This window comes from Sander lucioperca, chromosome 4, assembly GCF_008315115.2.
Source record: "Sander lucioperca isolate FBNREF2018 chromosome 4, SLUC_FBN_1.2, whole genome shotgun sequence".
NCBI classification, from domain to species: domain Eukaryota; kingdom Metazoa; phylum Chordata; class Actinopteri; order Perciformes; family Percidae; genus Sander; species Sander lucioperca.
In genome coordinates, this window is record NC_050176.1 from 44,208,858 (window position 1) to 44,227,130 (window position 18,273).

The 18,273-nt window shown below is 40.5% G+C and overlaps 2 protein-coding genes across 4 annotated transcripts in view; both read left to right on the forward strand.

Annotated features, from left to right (window-relative positions):
* Positions 1 to 3,403: 3,403 nt before the first annotated feature.
* LOC116040565 lies at positions 3,404 to 18,029 on the forward strand. Of its 3 annotated transcripts, XR_004102712.2 has the most exons (19): positions 3,408 to 3,893; positions 4,558 to 4,713; positions 5,458 to 5,576; positions 5,666 to 5,849; positions 6,956 to 7,068; positions 7,149 to 7,878; positions 8,251 to 8,375; positions 9,318 to 9,576; positions 9,852 to 9,979; positions 10,068 to 10,164; positions 10,285 to 10,407; positions 10,677 to 10,849; positions 11,038 to 11,135; positions 13,218 to 13,345; positions 13,604 to 13,784; positions 13,996 to 14,140; positions 15,564 to 15,640; positions 15,852 to 15,907; positions 17,937 to 18,029. XR_004102712.2 is itself a non-coding variant. In XM_036000253.1 (17 exons), the coding sequence occupies exons 1-17, from the start codon at positions 3,476 to 3,478 to the stop codon at positions 15,636 to 15,638; spliced, it is 3,252 nt and encodes a 1,083-aa protein (XP_035856146.1). In that variant the 5' UTR covers positions 3,407 to 3,475; the 3' UTR covers positions 15,639 to 15,833. The 3 variants fall into 3 exon arrangements, 2 of the variants coding, with proteins under 2 accessions (XP_031141897.2, XP_035856146.1); XM_036000253.1 differs by lacking the exons at positions 15,852 to 15,907; positions 17,937 to 18,029 and having other exon boundaries at positions 3,407 to 3,893; positions 15,564 to 15,833; XM_031286037.2 differs by lacking the exons at positions 15,564 to 15,640; positions 15,852 to 15,907; positions 17,937 to 18,029 and having other exon boundaries at positions 3,404 to 3,893; positions 13,983 to 14,056.
* The window catches only part of rbfox2 (RNA binding fox-1 homolog 2), a 44,384-nt gene continuing 35,800 nt past the window's right edge, over positions 9,690 to 18,273 (forward strand). Inside the window, exon 1 of the mRNA XM_036000255.1 lies at positions 9,690 to 9,701. The gene's annotated coding sequence lies outside the window, so the exon portion shown is untranslated. The remainder of the gene's footprint in view (positions 9,702 to 18,273) is intronic.

An 18,273-nucleotide genomic window follows, 5' to 3' on the forward strand; every position in this document is an offset into this window, starting at 1 on the left:
CACTCCGTAACCTGGAAACATCAGGATTAGGAATTATACTGACATGTTCCCACTCAGGTCATCGTACCACTATTCTGAAGGTATTTCCAGTATCCTCACTCTTCTAAACTCTTTTCCTCAACTTCCTACTCTAATCCAGGTAGCCAGAACATAATGTCTTTGTTCTTTTTGTAAAACACATGCAAAATATTAACATGTTATTGTGTATGAACATATCTAATATTGGAACAAGACATCAATATATAACAATATTACTAATAATATATATTTTTTGAAATTATGGTTCATGTTGAGATGTGTAGTTCCAGCTACCATATTTGATTTTTGATTATGTAACAGCCATGGTGGAAGAAGTATTCAGATCCTTTACTCAAGTACATGTAGCAATACTCTATTAAAAGTAAAAGTCCTGCATTGAAAATGTTGCTTAAGTAAAAGTTTGTAAGTATAATCAACAAAATGTATCAAAGTAAAAGTACTAAATAGTAAAACGTCCCCTGTGACTGACATATGTAACATTTTTAGATTGTTAATACTGATGCATTAATGTGTAAGCAGAATTATACTGTTGTAGCTGCTCAAGGTGGAGCCAGTTACTTTACATAGAGCTGTGACTAATAATTACTTTTATTATGGATTAATCTGCTATAGAAGCAAAATGAGAACACAAAATGGAAATACTCAAAGCATGTAACGCAAGTACTTCACTTGAGTAAATCCACTACTTTCCACCATTGGTCAACAGTGGCACAACTTTGGGGGAAAAAAAGAATATTTTTTTTACCCCACTTGTCAAAAGACTTTCAGAATTCTGGAAATACCTTCAGAAAAGCAGTAAATGTTTCAAAGACTGCCTGGTAATCATTTTTCAGAAAATTGGATGCTTAGCTTTGTGACTTGAATGTAATGGTGCTGTAATACACGAGAGAGGCCCAAACTGTGGCTAGGTTCAGTTAAAGTCTAGCATCTGTGAATCAGAACATTGAAACCAAATATCTCTTTAAGAGTGAATACATTTCTCACAAGTTCTCTGACTGGGCACTGATTGAGCCATTAGTGTAAGTCTCCGTTTTTATTATAGTATTGCTGACATGGAAATCATTTTGAGAGCTCTATTATTGTCTCAGGGTGTAGGAATGGACGAGGGGAAGTATTTTCTCCTGGCAGTAACTCTGAATAGAAGTCAAAATTGAAACCATTATATCTGACCCCTGATGGTTTGTCATATCCTCACAGTGAATGGTGAGTGGGTGCTTGTTATATTGTATTGGTTCTCCTCATATGCCACATCTGAGTCACTGGAGTTTTTCTATTCCCGTCACAACATGTGAGCCTCCACAGAAAGCACAATCTAACATCCATTGTGCAGTAGGTGTCCATTTGAAAGACATTATACAAAAGTAGCTGCTGCTTCAAAGGCCTGAAAATAGTCAAATCTTTCAGGAATAAATGCTGACAATAATCTCATTTATAACTCTGACTGTTGTGTTTCTTTACAGGCTGTAAAATGAAAATCAACATTTTTCACACCTTTCCTGAAGAGGCTTATATTACATTTGTTGCCATGCTAGTGGCCTGGCTCTAGGGATGGCAATGTAGGTTTTTTTTGTCCACCACTTTGGTCCAGACTAAATAATGTACAACTACCTGACAGATTGCCATGAAATTTTGTTCTGACATTCATGTTTTCCCGATCCTCTGACTTTCATCTAGTGCCATCAGGGGTGTACCCAAAAAGATGCGGGGAGGGGCCCATAGAGAATGCCTTTCCACAGGGCCCAACATTTTGTGCTACGCCCCTGAGCGCCATCATCTTGTCTAAATTTCAGTTAGTCCAATACTTTGGTTAATGACCATGACCTGCAAAACTTATGACAGCAGCAGCCTCCGCTGTACTTGGTGTTAGTGCTAATTAGCAAATGGTAACATGCTCAAACACAAGTATACCTGCTTGGCATCAACATTGTCATTGTGAGTATGTAAACTGATGATGATAGCATTTAGCTCAAAGAACCGCTTCACAAAGCGGCTAGCATGGCTATACACTTGCAGAGGCCACATGCAGCAACTAGCCTATGTGCTGAAGTTGTTGCGCAGCACACATCTTCCCACAACAAATCCCTGTCTCCTACACTCCCCAGCTCCCAACTCTGCACGATTCCTTTTGAACTGTCAGCGCACATTCTCATAACATCCAATCAATTATCACAGCCGTCACAGCAGGGTTTAAGTTCCAAAAGTCTGAGCTTCTCAGATTAATTCCAGAGACTCTCGTTGCCTCTGGACCCTCAGGCTTACAGCCGGTCCATCCATACAGCCATTTGCAAATCTGCATGCAGCGACACAATAACTAAGAAACACCACAGTCACATTTGCCCTCCACCTCTATGGGGTGCCGAATGTAAAAGTCCGCATGCGCTAAATGTGAGGAAAGTGAGCTAAATGTTGAAAATTCATCAGCTAAAAAATTGTAACCGAACTTTTAGGCTACATTCGGCATACACCTCATGACTCATACCTGAATAACTTTTCCTTCACCTTTCATTCCTCTATCTCATATACAAAATGTTGGTCGATAACTGCCACTTTTATTAAATTTGTTAAGCATGTGGAAAAGAAAGCACAATTCAGACTTACCTCTAATCTTTTTTTCTTTTCTCGTGTGAACTTCTCGATAATCGATAATTATTTCATCAGGACTCCTAAAAATGATTCACTCTTTGATTGAAATGGTCACAAGTCACGACTGGTGGACATCTGCGACTGGTGATAAGGGGTCGTAAGTAGACGTTGCTTTGTTTAAGGGGTCACAAGCTACAAAGGTTGGGAGCCACTGACCTATGACTAAACTTTGTATCCAAGCAGCCACCTCCTCCTTGTACAAACCCCAAGATGTCAAGGATTTGGAATATTCTTACCTCTTCTCACCAACTTGGAAAATACCAAACAGATATTGTTTATGAATGAAAGAGGACAGATTCAGAAGTATATGCTGATTTAAATAAAATGTTTTTTTGTGTTTGTTTCTTGGGATTCATGGTATCAGATTATATGATAGAATATGTTCATTAGACTAAACTACAGCATGTACAGTATGGTGTTACTGACATATTAACATACAGTAGTATAAGTAAGCAATACCAGCTTGACAAAGCAATAGGTCCCACAAGATTTGGCAGAATGCATGAGTAATAATAATAACAATCTAATGATATAATATATAATATGCATGAAGTACTTTTACTTAAAATACTTTAAGTTCATTTACTTTTATATAAACATACAATTTTCACTTTTACTTGTAAAAGTATTTTCACAGTATAGTATTAGTACTTTTACTCAAGTAAAGGATCTGAATACTTTTCATTCAGACTCACCATCTGTGTAGCTTTTTCATTGGTCAATTGTTGATGACTCCTAATTAATCGCCCTCATCTGCAGGTGACACGTGTGCGCATGTGAGCACAATCCAGCGATGTCTTGCAAACAGAGAAGAGATAAAATAACTTTGTTTTTATTAGTTGTAACCTTTTATTATTACACGTTTCAAGTTAGCCATTCGGTAAGTTTAGGACAACGGGAGGAAGGTTTAACTGCCTATCAAGTTCAAGAGGCAACCGTTACCGGGTGGGAAAGGATTAAACACGACAACGACGCCCAGCAGGGACATTGGCGCCTCGTTGAACAGGTTATCCAGGCCCCAAATCTGCGAAAATCTACCCAGCGGGGGCTCACGGAGCTTCGGCCGGAATCTGTTGCCTTTCCCGGAGAGCCAATCCCATATCGTGCCGCGACACTTGATGACAGCTTGTCTTGGACTGTTGGTAATATCAGAACGGAATCAAGTAACTCGGCGTCAGACTCTGAAGATGGATATCAAGCAGATTTTACAGGTTAGAGCTACCTTATATTTCTTTGTACGTTATAATACCTTTTGTGGCTCCAGAGGGAGCTGCCCGAAAGCTGATAAATTACCTCAAGTGATGTCACTTGAGTCAGCGTCGGTTGGAGCTGAAGACTAAAAGTCTGAAAATGAAAAATAATCTGTTGGTGTGAGTTAAAAAATAGTGACGTTATAAGACCTCTGTGTAGCGTGATCTCTGGTTGAGGCTAGCAGCTCGAGGCTACATTAGCCGCTTACTAGCATAACCATAGACAGTATATAAGAAGAGCATAACACACCAGAATCTCCCTACTGTCCGTGGTCGAGTTGCATTGTGGGTCAATTTAGACTTTTTTTTTTAAGAGATTGTTACTTTTCAGAATAAGATTTTACATACAAAACATGATCAGTTTATAAAATATAGTCCATTGTTAGAGATTAAACTACAAGTATATGAAGTAGTTACAATTAGCTCCAACCTGACCAACTACAGCTGTAGTCTACTTTTCTGGAGCAATGTTAGGCCTATTTTTGTACTGTGGCATTGCTGATTTTACTTAAGTAAATTATTTCAATATTTTTTTTCACCACTGTGCAGGAATGTTTTGACATGGAACAGTAAAGTGTTAACCAACCAAATACCTTTTTTTGTTTACTTTTTCAAATATCCTTAGGTTTTCATGGAGTCCAGGGGGAGATTATGGGTCCATTTGACTCTAGTCCACATTTCTCTGAGTGGCTGGCTATGAGGCCCTTGGTGCAGTGTGATGATAGTGTCATGACCTTCACTACCTCTGGAGAAGGATTCACACACCTGTTTGTGAACAGAGGTAAGATGTGTAATACTTATTATGAAGTTGGAAATAGTGTTTGAACTGGTGCTGTTTGAATGTTGTTTAACAGGCTCAGGTGGAATATGCAAATGGTGGGAAGGACATCTTGTTGCAAAGAATGTCTTTTTTTTTTTTTTCTTGCAATAAAAATATGTGATGAGCACACAGTTTCAGTGCAAACTAAAGGCCTTCATTTTACATAGCAAGGAGAGTGAATGACATGCATATTTACATAAGGTTTAACATGCCCCCTATTTTATGCTGAAGAACATGTTTACTGCAGCAGAAAAAGGTTTTATATACAGTTAATTTCAAATGTACCTGAAACGACAGACTTTGTGGTGTAAACTTAGTTTAACGTTCTTAAAAATCAGCTTGGGCTGCAGTAACCCTTGTTTTCTATTAAACCATTTTTTTTATTGATTGTTTATGCTGTAAAATGTCAGAAAATTAGAAATGCCCATCACAATTTCCCAGAGCACAAGATGAAAGTCCCTAAAATTGCTGTGTTTGTGCATCTGGCAGTCTAAAACTCAATTATTCAAAATACAGTAATCTAAAACTAAGAAATAAGCAAATCGTCACATTTTAGAAGATAATATTTGGTATTTAAACTTGATAAATGCTTAAACCATCAATCAGTTATCAAAATTGTTTGTGAAATTGTCCTGTGGATTGACTCATCGTTTTAATTATGCGATTCAGCACTAAAATTAGCTGATGAACATTTTCTCTTTACAGAGGGAGCCTCTCCCATCTCCCTGTTCCAGTTACCTCCTTACTGTGGTTACTCAGTGTGGACGTCATGGAGTGACCTTCAGATGATGATGCCTTATGATGCATGTTACATTAAACAGGAGGTACCAGCAGCAGCGACACCTGCATTGTATCTCCACCCATAGTTATTCCTGTTTGCTCGGTTCATCACCCCTTTTTTTCTTTCTGTCAGAATGGAAGGTATGTGCTGTCCCTGTTGTGGTGGGGCAGCCCACTGAATCTCTCCTGTCCGGTGCAGATGTCCACTCCAGTCCCCTCTTATTCCCACTCTGTTCCCTCAGTCTTCTGCCTCCCCTATGGCATGGCCGTGCAGATACATGGGCATGAGCAGGACATACAGATACTGGGAGTCATAGGTACCTTTTGCTTTATTAGGGGATTCATGCCGAATTGTTTCTGAAATTATCTGTACTATATTTAATTTTGTAATAGAATCCACAACATGAATCTTTTTATTATTTTGTTCATAATACATTTGTATTTGGAAATCCATATTTATCTGAAGAATATTTAAAGTCTAGATTTAAATTATACCAGGGGCGTAACTAATATTCAAATTCGACAGTTATACATTTCTTCATTGATACATCTTAATTTTTTGTCAGTCTTATTGCAGTATGTTTTGACACCGTATATATAGAATCTGTGTTTTAAAATGTGGCTACTTTGAGGCCAACACAATAAACAATTCAGTATATCACCACCAGAATTATATTCTTGGCAGCATGGAGAGGGCTTCGGCACAACACTTAGATCTTGATTATGGAAAAACATTGTGGGCCAACAATTTCCTAATACATTTTTTAGGACATTCCCTAGAAAGAATATAGTATGTAATCTGATACTATGTGTACTAAAGGCAGTTATTTCATTTTAAGATTAATCAATGGTTTATATTTTGTACCTTTTCCAGATGAATGTCAGGATACACACAAATGTCTAACATAAATAAATATTTGATATTTTAAATTGTATTCAGTTAGTAGTTCAATTATTTTGTCTGCAAGTTTTATTTAAACGGAGCAGTTCATTCAAAGAAATGTTTACTAAAACATTTAACTGAACTATAAACTCTTTCCCTGTAGGTGGTACTATTATACAGTTTGTTTCAGGGCACCTCCTAGGAAATTATGAACTGGTAAAATAAATTGTTACTTTTTATTTCCCACATGAACGCTGTTTTAAAGCCCTCTCCACACTGCCAGGAATAAAATTGGTCCTGATCCTTTATTTATTTTGTTGGCCTAAAAGTAGTCATATTTTAAAATCCTGAGTCCAAAAAATTAATGTAATCGGCATAAAAATATGTATGTTTTTAACTGCAGAATGTATGTAAACTCATTTAAGGTTCTTGAAATCCCCAAATTCCCTGAAATAAATACCTCAGTGGTATCTATATCCCTGAATCTGAGCCTTTATCAACTGAATGAGACTTAAGAAAAACGTGTAATCTGCTGTACAGTGAATGGAGGTTGGGCTGCGTTTGTATCTGAGGACTGTGCGTACCGCGTCCCCTCACATCCTGGGGAGCTTGCCTTCTTCATCTCCTACGGTGCTCCTTGTATCACTAGCGGCGTAAGTTATCCAATTTAAATGGCTTACTATGGTGGGCTGCTGGCTTGTACCATAATATTTCATGTGCTGCTTTTTTTCAGGATGATCTTCCTCTCCATCTTAAATTAGATGATCAGGAATATATCCTCTCCTGTCCAGTCAATCCTCAGTTTCCCTTCGTCCCCTCTCCTCCTCTGTCTCCTGGTAACCTCCAGTTTCCCTATACTCCAGATCCTGTCAGCCCTGCACCCACCTTCCCTCCTTTCCCTCGTCAAACTCCATCCCAGGAGCAGATTGCTCAGCTTCCTGACTACCCCCACTACCCCTATCCTGGATTCCAATACCCCCAGCTTTCCCAGTTCTTCTATCCTGGCTCACAACCTGACCAGCCCTCTTGGCCCACTCCTGGCAGTCCTTCTGGGCCCCAGCAGCAGCACAGTCCCATCTATCCCTTCAGCCAATTTTATCCCCAAACACCCATTTATTTCCCTCCGCTGCCTGCCAAAGAGACATTTCAAACTACTCCCAAGGAACCTCAGAAACCAGCGGCCTCACCAGCTACCTGTCCCTCTGATAATCATACCATTTGTAGCTACTACCCTTACCCCTATTACCATTATCTCCACCTACCACAATACCATCCACCTTACCCCCCTGTGCCCCAGTATACAGAGACTCAACCAACAATGACCACTACACCTCCTACCACCACAAGTTCTACAGCTTCTACCACAGCTGGACCCACTCCACAGGTCCCCCATCTCCAGTGTCTGATGGGGAAGATGGTTGTCTTTCTGCCTTTTGCTCACCCAGACTCCATCCAGGTCAGAGGTCAGTGTTTTGGACATTAGAGCTCTTTGTGTTGGTAAGAAATGTGTCTTTTCATGATTTACAAATTATCCATCTTTGACAAAAACATCTCTTCAAGGCCCTATGTAAATACTTTTTAGCTATGCTAGCGGCATGGCTCTACTGAGAGCAATGTTAGTCTGTCTGTCCAACACTTTGGTCGAGACTGAAATACATATCTCAACTATTTGGTGGATTCTGATGACATTTTATATAGACAGTCATGGTCCTCCAACAGCAGATCAAAGTACCAGATCTCTCACTGTGCCTAGATCAGCTTTTACTTCTAAAATTAAAGTATATTAATTGTGTTGCAGATATCAAAGATCTAACAATCCTTGTTTCTAACATCAGACCAAATGATGACATGGCTGTTCATCCCCAGTGTGTCTCCACTGTGTGGGTACATGCTGCAGATGGCTGAGGGCTCTGGGGTAATCCTTCACTCTCCTCTGCCTGCCTGCCACAGCCAGTCACGGGTGAGATCTTCCATAATGCCTCGTCACTGCCTGCAAATGTGTCATCTTTATATAATTGCTTTACTTTAATCGTGTCCCCTTAAATAAATTATAAGATTGTTTCTTTGATGTAGTTTAGTTATCTGATGACAGGGTGAACTTGTTGGAACACTCATTTAAATTTCAAGTTCCCATGAAATGGTCATTGTCTGAGCCTTTTTATATCAGGATATACAGCAACAAAAGTTCTAGGACACCATAAAGTCTTAGTGACAGGTACTTATGATCAAAAATGCTTGACCTGGAAGGAAAAAGGAATCCCCACACTATCCGTCACGTGTAATCACTTTATTGACGATGTGTCGGCCCTTTAATGAGGGTCTGAGGACTGAAGTTTATGGAGTTTGGTCCACGTAAACTTATACACATGGTCAATACCAATAGACTCATCACATTACAGTGACTAATCAGTACTTTCATGATGATAAAGACGAAAAATAGATACTTATGGTTTGTTGAGATGTATGGTATTTTTTGAGTCTGTAGTTTTATTAGATTACATTATATTGTAAAGTGTTTCTTATGTTTGATAAAATACTCAATATGCCTTAATGCAGTCCAATACAATGCCACCACAAAGTACGAAATTATTTTGGATTGCTGACGCTGGTGGTTTGTACCACTTGGGTTGTCACTACAGCGATTTGACACCAGTCCTGCTTGTATATAGAACAGACGAGCAGTTTTTCCCAGTCAGCAGCTCATATTTTATGATTCAACCCATATGGACAACATGCAGCATTTGCTCTGCATGCGTCTGTACTGGTGGAGTTTATGTTCTGTGCAACCCAACTGGTGAGTTTTTGTGAGTTGAGCTCAACTTGCAGACTTCATTTTTAAACACATTAGCTGGAAACCATCCGTGGTGGTTCATACTGACTTTATTGATCTCTTTCTTTTTAGACTCCCACGACCATTTCCTTAGCTCTGAGGTTTTGGGACCTTTCCATGGCGCAGTATAGGACTTTGGACCTGCAATGCCCGTATCAAACTACCCCTGAAACTCCTGCACCAGTTACCCCATCAGTGTCCCCTACCCCACCCAGCACCACTAAGGCCAAGGTCAGCCTGTCTGTTGTCCCAAAGCCTAAAGTCTTCTGTACCTCCCATCAGATGACTGTGGAGCTCCCCTCTGGTCCCATCTCTGGAATTGTTGTTAAAGGTGTGTGTCTGTGTCTGTGTCTGTGTCTGTGTGTGGGTATGGGTGTGGGTGTGGGTGAGGTGTGTTGTGTGTATGGTTGCTATCTGCTCTGCATAGGTTGAATTTCCACATGGTTCAGGGGGGCTGTTCTGGTATACAGTTAAATGGGGGTGGGGGAAAGGTAGGCTTGGGTTTTTGACTGGGCTGCACTTAAGCTCTGCCTTGCCATGCCGAGGGCTGAAATTGTGCCATTAAAGTCTGTAACTTATTGCATGTTTCAACATGTACTTTTTCAGACATCAAAGGGAACCAGATGAACCTCCAGGATGCCCCAGAGCACTGTGGGTATTCTGCAAGAAAAGGCAAAGAGGGCAAAATTCATTTGAGGCTCCAGTTGCACTCACGCTGCCACATGAGTGTGCAGGCAAGTATTGACCCAGATTTCACACTGAGCACATGACCTTTTGTATAATTGACCATTTGCTGTACACATTAACTCTTTTTTCTAAAAGGGTAAAACGTACATCATCACTGTCGTCTACATGACAGTAAGTGGGGGACGGGAGGCTCAGTTATCCTGTCCAGTTGTCGTCCCAGGGTCTGGACAAGGTAAATGGATTTTATGTTTACACCTCTGAAAGACTATTCAATTTGCTGAAGGGTGTTTTCTCCAGGCCATTCAGAGTTATTTTAACTGATGTGGCTGACATTTGTCGTGCTGTCCCTCAGAGTGCAACCTTCCCAGCGAACAGCGTCTCCCCTGCAGACCCGGCTCTGTATCCCAGCCACAGTGCCTCTCCATGGGTTGCTGCTTTAGCAAGCACCCCCCTGCCTGCTACTACCCCATGGATGGTGAGCTGCAGTTTACATCCCTATTGGCATTTTCACGCCACTTGGCTGAGTACAGTTGAGCTGTTTTGGTTACGGAAATATAAGCGCTACAGCTGCTGGATGAGTAAAGAGGCATATTCAGGGCCAGCATGATTCTAGCTAGCAGTGACACAGAACAAAAAAAGGGTATAGAATACCTTGGGTCTCATTATCTATTATTTCCTCCTGAGATGTCTGACCTTTTGTTCATCTGACCTTTTACATAACTGTGTGTTTGTGTCCTCCTCCAGAGTGCACTATTGACCGCCACTTTGTCTTCTCCGTGCCGGCCTCCCTCACGGAGCCCCCTCTTTCTCCTGCCCTGCTTGTCACTGCCGGCGACTCCACCTGCAAACCTCAGAGAGTGACTTCCGACTATGCCTTGTTCAAGATCCCGATGGATGGCTGTGGGACACGCAGAGTGGTAAACTGCAATGAATGCAATGAACGAAAACAAATATTAAAGTTATACCAAAATAAACAATGAACTGATCGGCTGAGTATTTCCTGTGTTGCCTCAACTGACCTGTTCCAGTCAACCACAGATCCTGGACCATTTAGTATTTACTAGTGTCCACATACTAAATTGTATGTTGCATTCTGTCATGACAGACAGTGGGGAAAACGGTCATCTACATGGTGGAGGTCATCAACAAGGTTCAGTCAATCAGCCTCAACTATGGCACCATCACAAGGGATTCTCCTGTCAGGTCAGAGCATGTTGCTTTTTATTATCAGATAAAAAGTTACCTGTTCAGATTAAAGCTTTGGTGCGTAACTTTTTGATAATGAACATTCAAGCCATTGCCAAATGAGTTGCTACAAAGCTAATTAAGACTATCGGCTCCACAAAACTCTCTCTGTATTTCTCAGTATGGCTATGTTGAGAAGATTGTGGCGTCCGGTGACCTTCCCGCGCAGAAGCTTGAGTGAACATAATTACCTCTTCTGAAGAGTCCATGTTTTTTTAATCCTCCTTGCATACTAGCAACTGCGTGGAGGAGGCGCGTGCGCGATCACGGAAGGCTGTATCATGTGGACGTGCCGACAGTGTTATTACTTAGAATTCCTCATGGGGGAGACAGAAACTATGCACGATAGCTTTAAGGCAGGGGTCTCAAACTCAATTTACCTGGGGGCCGCCCGAGGTAGAGTGTGGGTCAGGCTGGGCCGCATTAAGTATTCAACAAAAGTATTCTTTGTTTGCTTTCTTAAATAAATCTTGTTGCCTCAATAGACATTTTTTAAGATTGGCGACCTGGTTCTTTCTCTCTCCCTGGTAGCATGTCTAGTTGAGTAATGACGTCTGATGTCATATTCCTTGTACATCGCAACTTATCTGTGCATATGAGACATGTAGGGGTGCCCCTGTGCTCGAAAACACAATATTCCATATTCCATATTTTCCGTCACTCCGGAACACGTTTCAACCGAGTGACTAACGTTGATACTACCCCAGGTACTTCGCGGTTGGCTAGCTTGACTACCGTTGACAACAAACGCTGCAGTCACGAGACTAGCTATGGTAGCCAGTAAGTGATAAAAAAATAAAATGAAAGCGTGGCAAGCGCGGCACATGCAACGACTCAGCAAAAAGGTGCGTTTTAGAACAACGCGCGGGCCGCACTGACACTAAACTTTGACGTCAAGTAGGGGGGCCACAAAATATCAGCCCGCGGGCCTCAATTGGCCCCCGGGCCGTGAGTTTGAGACCCATGCTTTAAGGGTTTCATCTTGACTGAGTGCTGGTTCTTTAGCTGCTAAAAGCTCTGCTATGTTCACCAGCTACTCCACTGGTCCATGGTACCATGATTGCAATGTTCCTAGTTTGATTCCAGCACAGAGAATCCTACCTGCCTTTCTTTTACCCATTTTATTGTTCAAAGGTCGAACAAAGCAACAACAAAAAAACAAAAGCATCCTGTATTAGGGCTTTGACTCCGAACTTCGATATTCGAATATAATTCGAATATTAAAAAAAATATTGATATTCGAACGAATATTAGGCAGCCCTTAATATTCGAATTTCGAACCTGTTATGGGCATTATTTTTTTGTAAATGTGTTTGCTTGTAAACCTTGTTTTCAATTCAGATTCCGAGGCTTTTTCACGCATTTCAAAATGTAACTACACGTCGCGGCGACGCACGTTGCTCGGCCGTGGCTTGGTAGAGCGTTTCCTGGTTCTCTTTCTCCATAAACAACGTAAAATCAAGGAGAGGGTTAACTTTTCCTGCTCCAGATTTCCCACCGTGGTCAGAAAGAACAGAGGAGACACTTTGTTTCTCTCACTAAGACTATAGAGTCGCTACTCGCTCTGAAGCTACCGGTAATCACCGTCACTCTCTCACTCTAACACACACTCCACACACACACACCCCCACACACACACGCGGCTCGACGCACACACCAGCGCAAAAGTATGAACATCAGACCACTTACGTAGGCTACGGTGAAATATCCGACCTTCTGTTGAAAGCATATTGTTTGTGTTTAATCCAGGGTCTGACTTTTAATTTTTTTTAAAAACAGTGGTGGCAGTGTGTTTTTCTTCTGACATCATTGTACGTCTACTGACTGATACACTGCCCTCTGGTGAACAGAACATATACGAAGTTTGATACCAATATAAGCCTTACTGAAGGCATTTAATGGTCAAAATATGATTAATAAATATTTGAATATATTCGAATATTAATATTCATAAACAAACAAACTTGGAATATGATTTTTGGGCAAAAGTCAAAGCCCTATCCTAGGTAGATTTGCATGACCTCATTGTCTCATTCTCAGGTTGTTGGTGGAGTGCAGGTTTCTGCCAGGCGATGTTCTGAGTGTGAGCTACTTGGTTAAAACTCCCACCCTGGGACCTGAAGTTCAGACCAAGGGGATGTTTGGAGTCCAGCTCAGGATTGCCAAAGGTAGATATTTCAATGAACACAATAACAATTGCTTTGCATAATTAATAACTTACAATTTTGTGCTGTTGTGTCTCTGGACACAAATGTATGCCAATCAAGATGGAAACTGATGATAATTGAATGACAAATCTTAATATATCCAGTGTTTAAGCACCGTATGAATGCTTCAAACACATCCTGATCAGCTGTAGGAGAACTAACTTTGGGATAGTGAAATGGGTTCAAGAAATAACCTCTTTCTATTCCAACACACCTCAGATGCCCAGTACAGCAGCTTCTACCCTCAGCATCACCAGCCCCTGCAGATGCTGCTTGGGAAACCCCTCTACCTGGAAGTGCGGCTGCTCAACGCCCCGGATCCCAGTTTGGTGCTGTTGGTGCACTTCTGTGTGGCCTACCCCCGCTCTGGAAAGGCTGTGTGGCAGCTGCTTTACAACGGGTACGTTGAAACATCTCCTGTGTGAAGAGAACATCAAAAACAAAAATATTGAGGAGGTGGTTACTGCGGAAGGAACAAAAATGGAGCTTTACTTCACATAAATATCACATTTTCACTGAGAGGAGATAACAGGGAAATTGAAGGGAAGTATAGTTTTTATACCTATTGTCCTGTTATCTAATTGGATTACTAATTCAGAGTTACTCCCTAGATGTCCCAACCCCTTGGACCCAGCCCTGCAGCAGGCTGTGCTATCTGATCCTCGGCCGCCCTCTCCTCGGGCTCAGACCCGCCGCTTCACCATCAGCACCTTCCAGTTCCTTCCTGATAGTGAGTTGAAGGACCCGGATGAGGAGGTAGGGATAAGCAGAGACCCTTGAGTTCTATGAATAACGATGGGGGGACATTATAGACATCTGTGTTTTTCATGATTTTTTTTTTTTTTTTTTTGGAGATATTTTGTAGGAGTATTAATTTCTATCTTGGTGTTCAGACTCTGAACTAGAAGTCAAGTTAAAGGGATACATCAGGACATGGCATTGAAAACCATTTGTGGCAATACTTAGATGGATACTTTATTCATCCCCTGAGGGAAATTTGGGGAAGAAATATTTAAATGAATAGTTCGACATTTTAGGAAATACGTTTATTCGCTTACATTCCGACAGTAACATGAGAGGATTGGTACCACTCTCATATTTGAAGCTACAGCAACGAGACAGTTAGTTTAGCTTAGCATATAGACTGGAAACGGCTAGCCTGGCTCCATCCAGCAACTCTTAAAGCTCATCAATTAACATGCTATATCTTGTTTGTGCAATCCATATGATTATTACTGAATATTTATTTTATTGACATTTTAGATTTGTTTCCAGTGAGTTATTATTGAGATATATTGTGACTTTATTGTTGTAAACATTACTGTTGCTACTCTGGAAACATTGAGCTGTATTTAAAATATGAATAAAGTCTAATCCTGTATTGAATTTATTCTCATTTTAAATGATATATATTTTTAAAAGCAATTATTTAGTAATAAAGAACAAATAAGAGCATCGATAAAATCGAACGATAACCATCCCTATGTAAAAATGACAAGTTGTGGTTTTACAGGGGGTTTATGATGTTCTGGTATGGGGATTTTTGTTACCTGTAGACAGCCAGGCTAGCTGTTTCAAGTCTTTATGCTAAGCTTAGGTAACCAGCTGTTGGCCCTAGTTTAATATTTAATGGACAGATACGAGAGCGGTATCAATCTTCTCATCTAACTTTTGTCAAGAAAACGAATAAGCTTTAGTTTCCAAAATGTCTCACTGTTGCTTTAAACATGCTTCCCCTTTTTAGTTTTTATGCTTTGCAGCAAGGAAAGAAATCTAAAATGTGCAGCTGTCTAGAGTGCCTGTGAATTTGCCCCTTGGGAATATAATCAAGTCTTATCTTAGAGTGGCTCTTGGCAATGGACTTTGTTCTTTAGACTCACTGTCTTTAATTTTTGTAAATAAAAAAATAAAGTAATGTAAAAGTGAATGGCTGTTATCTTAGTAAACCGTTTATTTTATTTAACATGGGCATATAGTCCATGGAACATGAAACCATTGACAGCTGTATCTCTAAATCTCTTAAGTCAGCATTCATTATGAGGACATGTGGAGAGGCCATTTTGTATACTGATAATTCTGTCCAAATCTCAATTGGCAGCAGCTGTTATTCATAGTACGCTACACACTCTTGAGCCTGGACACTATATCCAACCCTCTTCTACTTTTGCCTTCCTCTTAGATCTACTTCATGTGTTCAACTGAAATCTGCTCGCCAAAGGATGGGCCTTGTGTCGAGGGATGCTTTGGCCAGTGACGGTAAGAAAAAAGTGCACACTGTTCTCAAATCACCCACCACGCCGTTATGAACTTTGGAAGAATGAAAACACCCATGAATAAGCCCCATTACAACTGAAAACAGCCTGAGAGCCAGTAGTAGCTGCAGTTCCACATGACAGCAGTGCAATAATTTAGTAATGAGGAGGGTTTTGAATTATTTATCAAGACTGATCCATTTTCTGTTTTTCAGTTACAACATGGAAGACGATTAAAGTTGGTTTAGATGATGATGATGATGATGATCTGGTAAGCAGTACTAATGTGTTAAGCTCATGTAAAAGTACACCGTCACTTTTCAATACTGAACATATCTCCTCCATCTTTTCAGGCCTCAAACATCACTTATTCAACCACCAATAAAAGCTCTTTAAAGGACCATGTAAAAAGGTGTGTGTGTTCCTAAACTTGCAGCCACTAGGTTTTACAGCAGGAAGTGGCACAAACACAAAAAGTTGGAGGCAGTATTGTTTACATGAACACTTGGGCCTTGTGGACTGAGCATAATTGAGACTCACTGACTTGCTTTGCTGCACTTTATGTGGAACATACAGCAATAAATGTTTGAGCAAGATAACTGCAGGTTTTGAATATAACTAGTGTTCCATGAGAGAGGTACAACACATCAGTATCAGGCTGGCGTCAGAAAGGGAACTTCAGCATATTTCCACCCAAGTTTAATCGCACAGACATAGTCAGATTAACTTGGTTGGGGGTCCTGAGACAAAAAAGAGCAGCCTCATTAACCCCCACTGTGCAATATGTTCAGTATTCCTTTGCTGGAATACATTATATAGCCCTAGATTTACTGTGTGATAACGTCATTAAATACACGGATTATGCACTGTATAACACAATATCAGGTGAAATGACATAGGGTCTCTTTAGCTGTGCTTTAGGTTTTCTCCCCAAAGAAAATTACAATTTAATCAAAGTACCACAAACTACTTTCCACACAGTACAGTAAAGGTGGGGCTTCTGGTGCTTTGGGGTAGTTGCCCACTTTGTCTGGCTGGTAGTCCAGCCTCACGCAGAGCAACTTCAACTGTATAGTGCACATCACCCAAAAGATTCTCTGCACATTTTACAGATTTAAAATATAACCATCAGTAGGGTTGCAAAGGGGTGGAAATGTTCTGGTAAATTTCCAGAAACTTTCCATGGAAAGTTTAGCTGGGAAATTTTGGAAACATTCCAATTTGGAAACTTTCATGGGAATTAACGGGAATAAACGGGAATTAATGGGAATAAACTGGATAGTTTTAATATTGCTTTCCATGGAAAGTTTAGCTGGGGAATTTTGGAAACATTCCAATTAAAATAGCCCCACATCATCGCATACCCTTCACCATACCTAGAGATTGGTATGGGGTACTTTCCATAAAATCATCTCTGAATGCAAATCAAACCAGCTATTAGGCTAACTGAAATAAAACCATGCCAATCTCTAGGTATGGTGAAGGGTATGTGATGATGTGGGGCTATTTCAATTCCAAGGGCCAAGTGAACTTTATCAGGATGCATAGTATCCTGGATCCATGAAATAACTGGCTTTTAAAAATACAAATCTGCCTGCCTCTATGGGAATTTAACATAGGGATGTACTTACTTATGCCCCCTGTATTTTAAGGAAGAACATTTATTTATTTATTTACGATACATTATTCATTCACAAAGAAAATTGGTGTCCTTTAAAGGTTGGATTTTCCTCATTTTTTTAATTAAGGCATTAGGATCAATTTCCAAAAGATGATTTTTGTATTCCTATTTTTAGTCAACTTTAGCATGGGTTCATAAACTCTTGAGTGCCACTGTAGTTGTACCAGAGAATTTCTAGTAAGTAGACCCGTAGACGGGCTCTGGTTGTACTGAGTGGCCATACAAACGTGGGGTGAAAAAGCAGTCTTAACGGAGAAGGATGAGAAGAGACATTGTTTAAATGTGGGGATAACGTCTCCCCCCTGCGACAACCCCCGCCGCTACCTAAACGCACTACCCACATTCAAAATGAATGGAAATACCTTCGTTTTTGCCACACCGTCTGGTGGTCGACGCAGGCTGTGTGACTGCAGACTGGCTCCAACTATAAAAGCTGGTCAGCTTAGTTTAGCATAAAGACTAAAACGGGGAAACAGCTAGCCTAGCTCTGTCTGAAGGTAAAAACATCCGCCTACCAGCACCTCTGAAGCTCACTAATTAACATAGGTGCATGTGGTTTGTATAACGGTACAAAAACCAAAGTGTAAAAATGAAAAGTTGTGGTTTATGTGATTTACAGGGTGTCAAGCAGTAAAAACTTCAGGAAGTCACAGCTCCCAGTCAAGAAAAAGTCCCGCACATAACGCCAATAAACTGCAACTGGTCATTTTTACACTTCGTCTTTTGTAAGAATTGAACAAACAAGATTCAACATGTTAATAAGTGAGTGGGTTTTGTTATTTTTGGACAAAACCAGGCTAACCGTTTCTCCTTGTTTCCAGTCTTAATGCTTAGCTAAGCTAACTGGCTTTTCTTTTCAACTAACGTGGCAAGAAAGCAAATTTTCTAAAAATCTTGAACTATTGCTTTAAGCTTCTATATCAAAGTTGAAATCTACTGAATGTTTACTATAAGGT

Bases quoted from the DNA above. Each gene is read 5' to 3' on its own strand.
- LOC116040565 (XM_036000253.1), top strand. From the start codon at position 3,476: ATGTCTTGCAAACAGAGAAGAGATAAAATAACTTTGTTTTTATTAGTT. The intron at 8,376-9,317 runs GTGAGATCTTCC...CTTTCTTTTTAG, and splicing joins CCTGCCACAGCCAGTCACGG to ACTCCCACGACCATTTCCTT. The intron at 9,980-10,067 runs GCAAGTATTGAC...TTTTTCTAAAAG, and splicing joins GCTGCCACATGAGTGTGCAG to GGTAAAACGTACATCATCAC.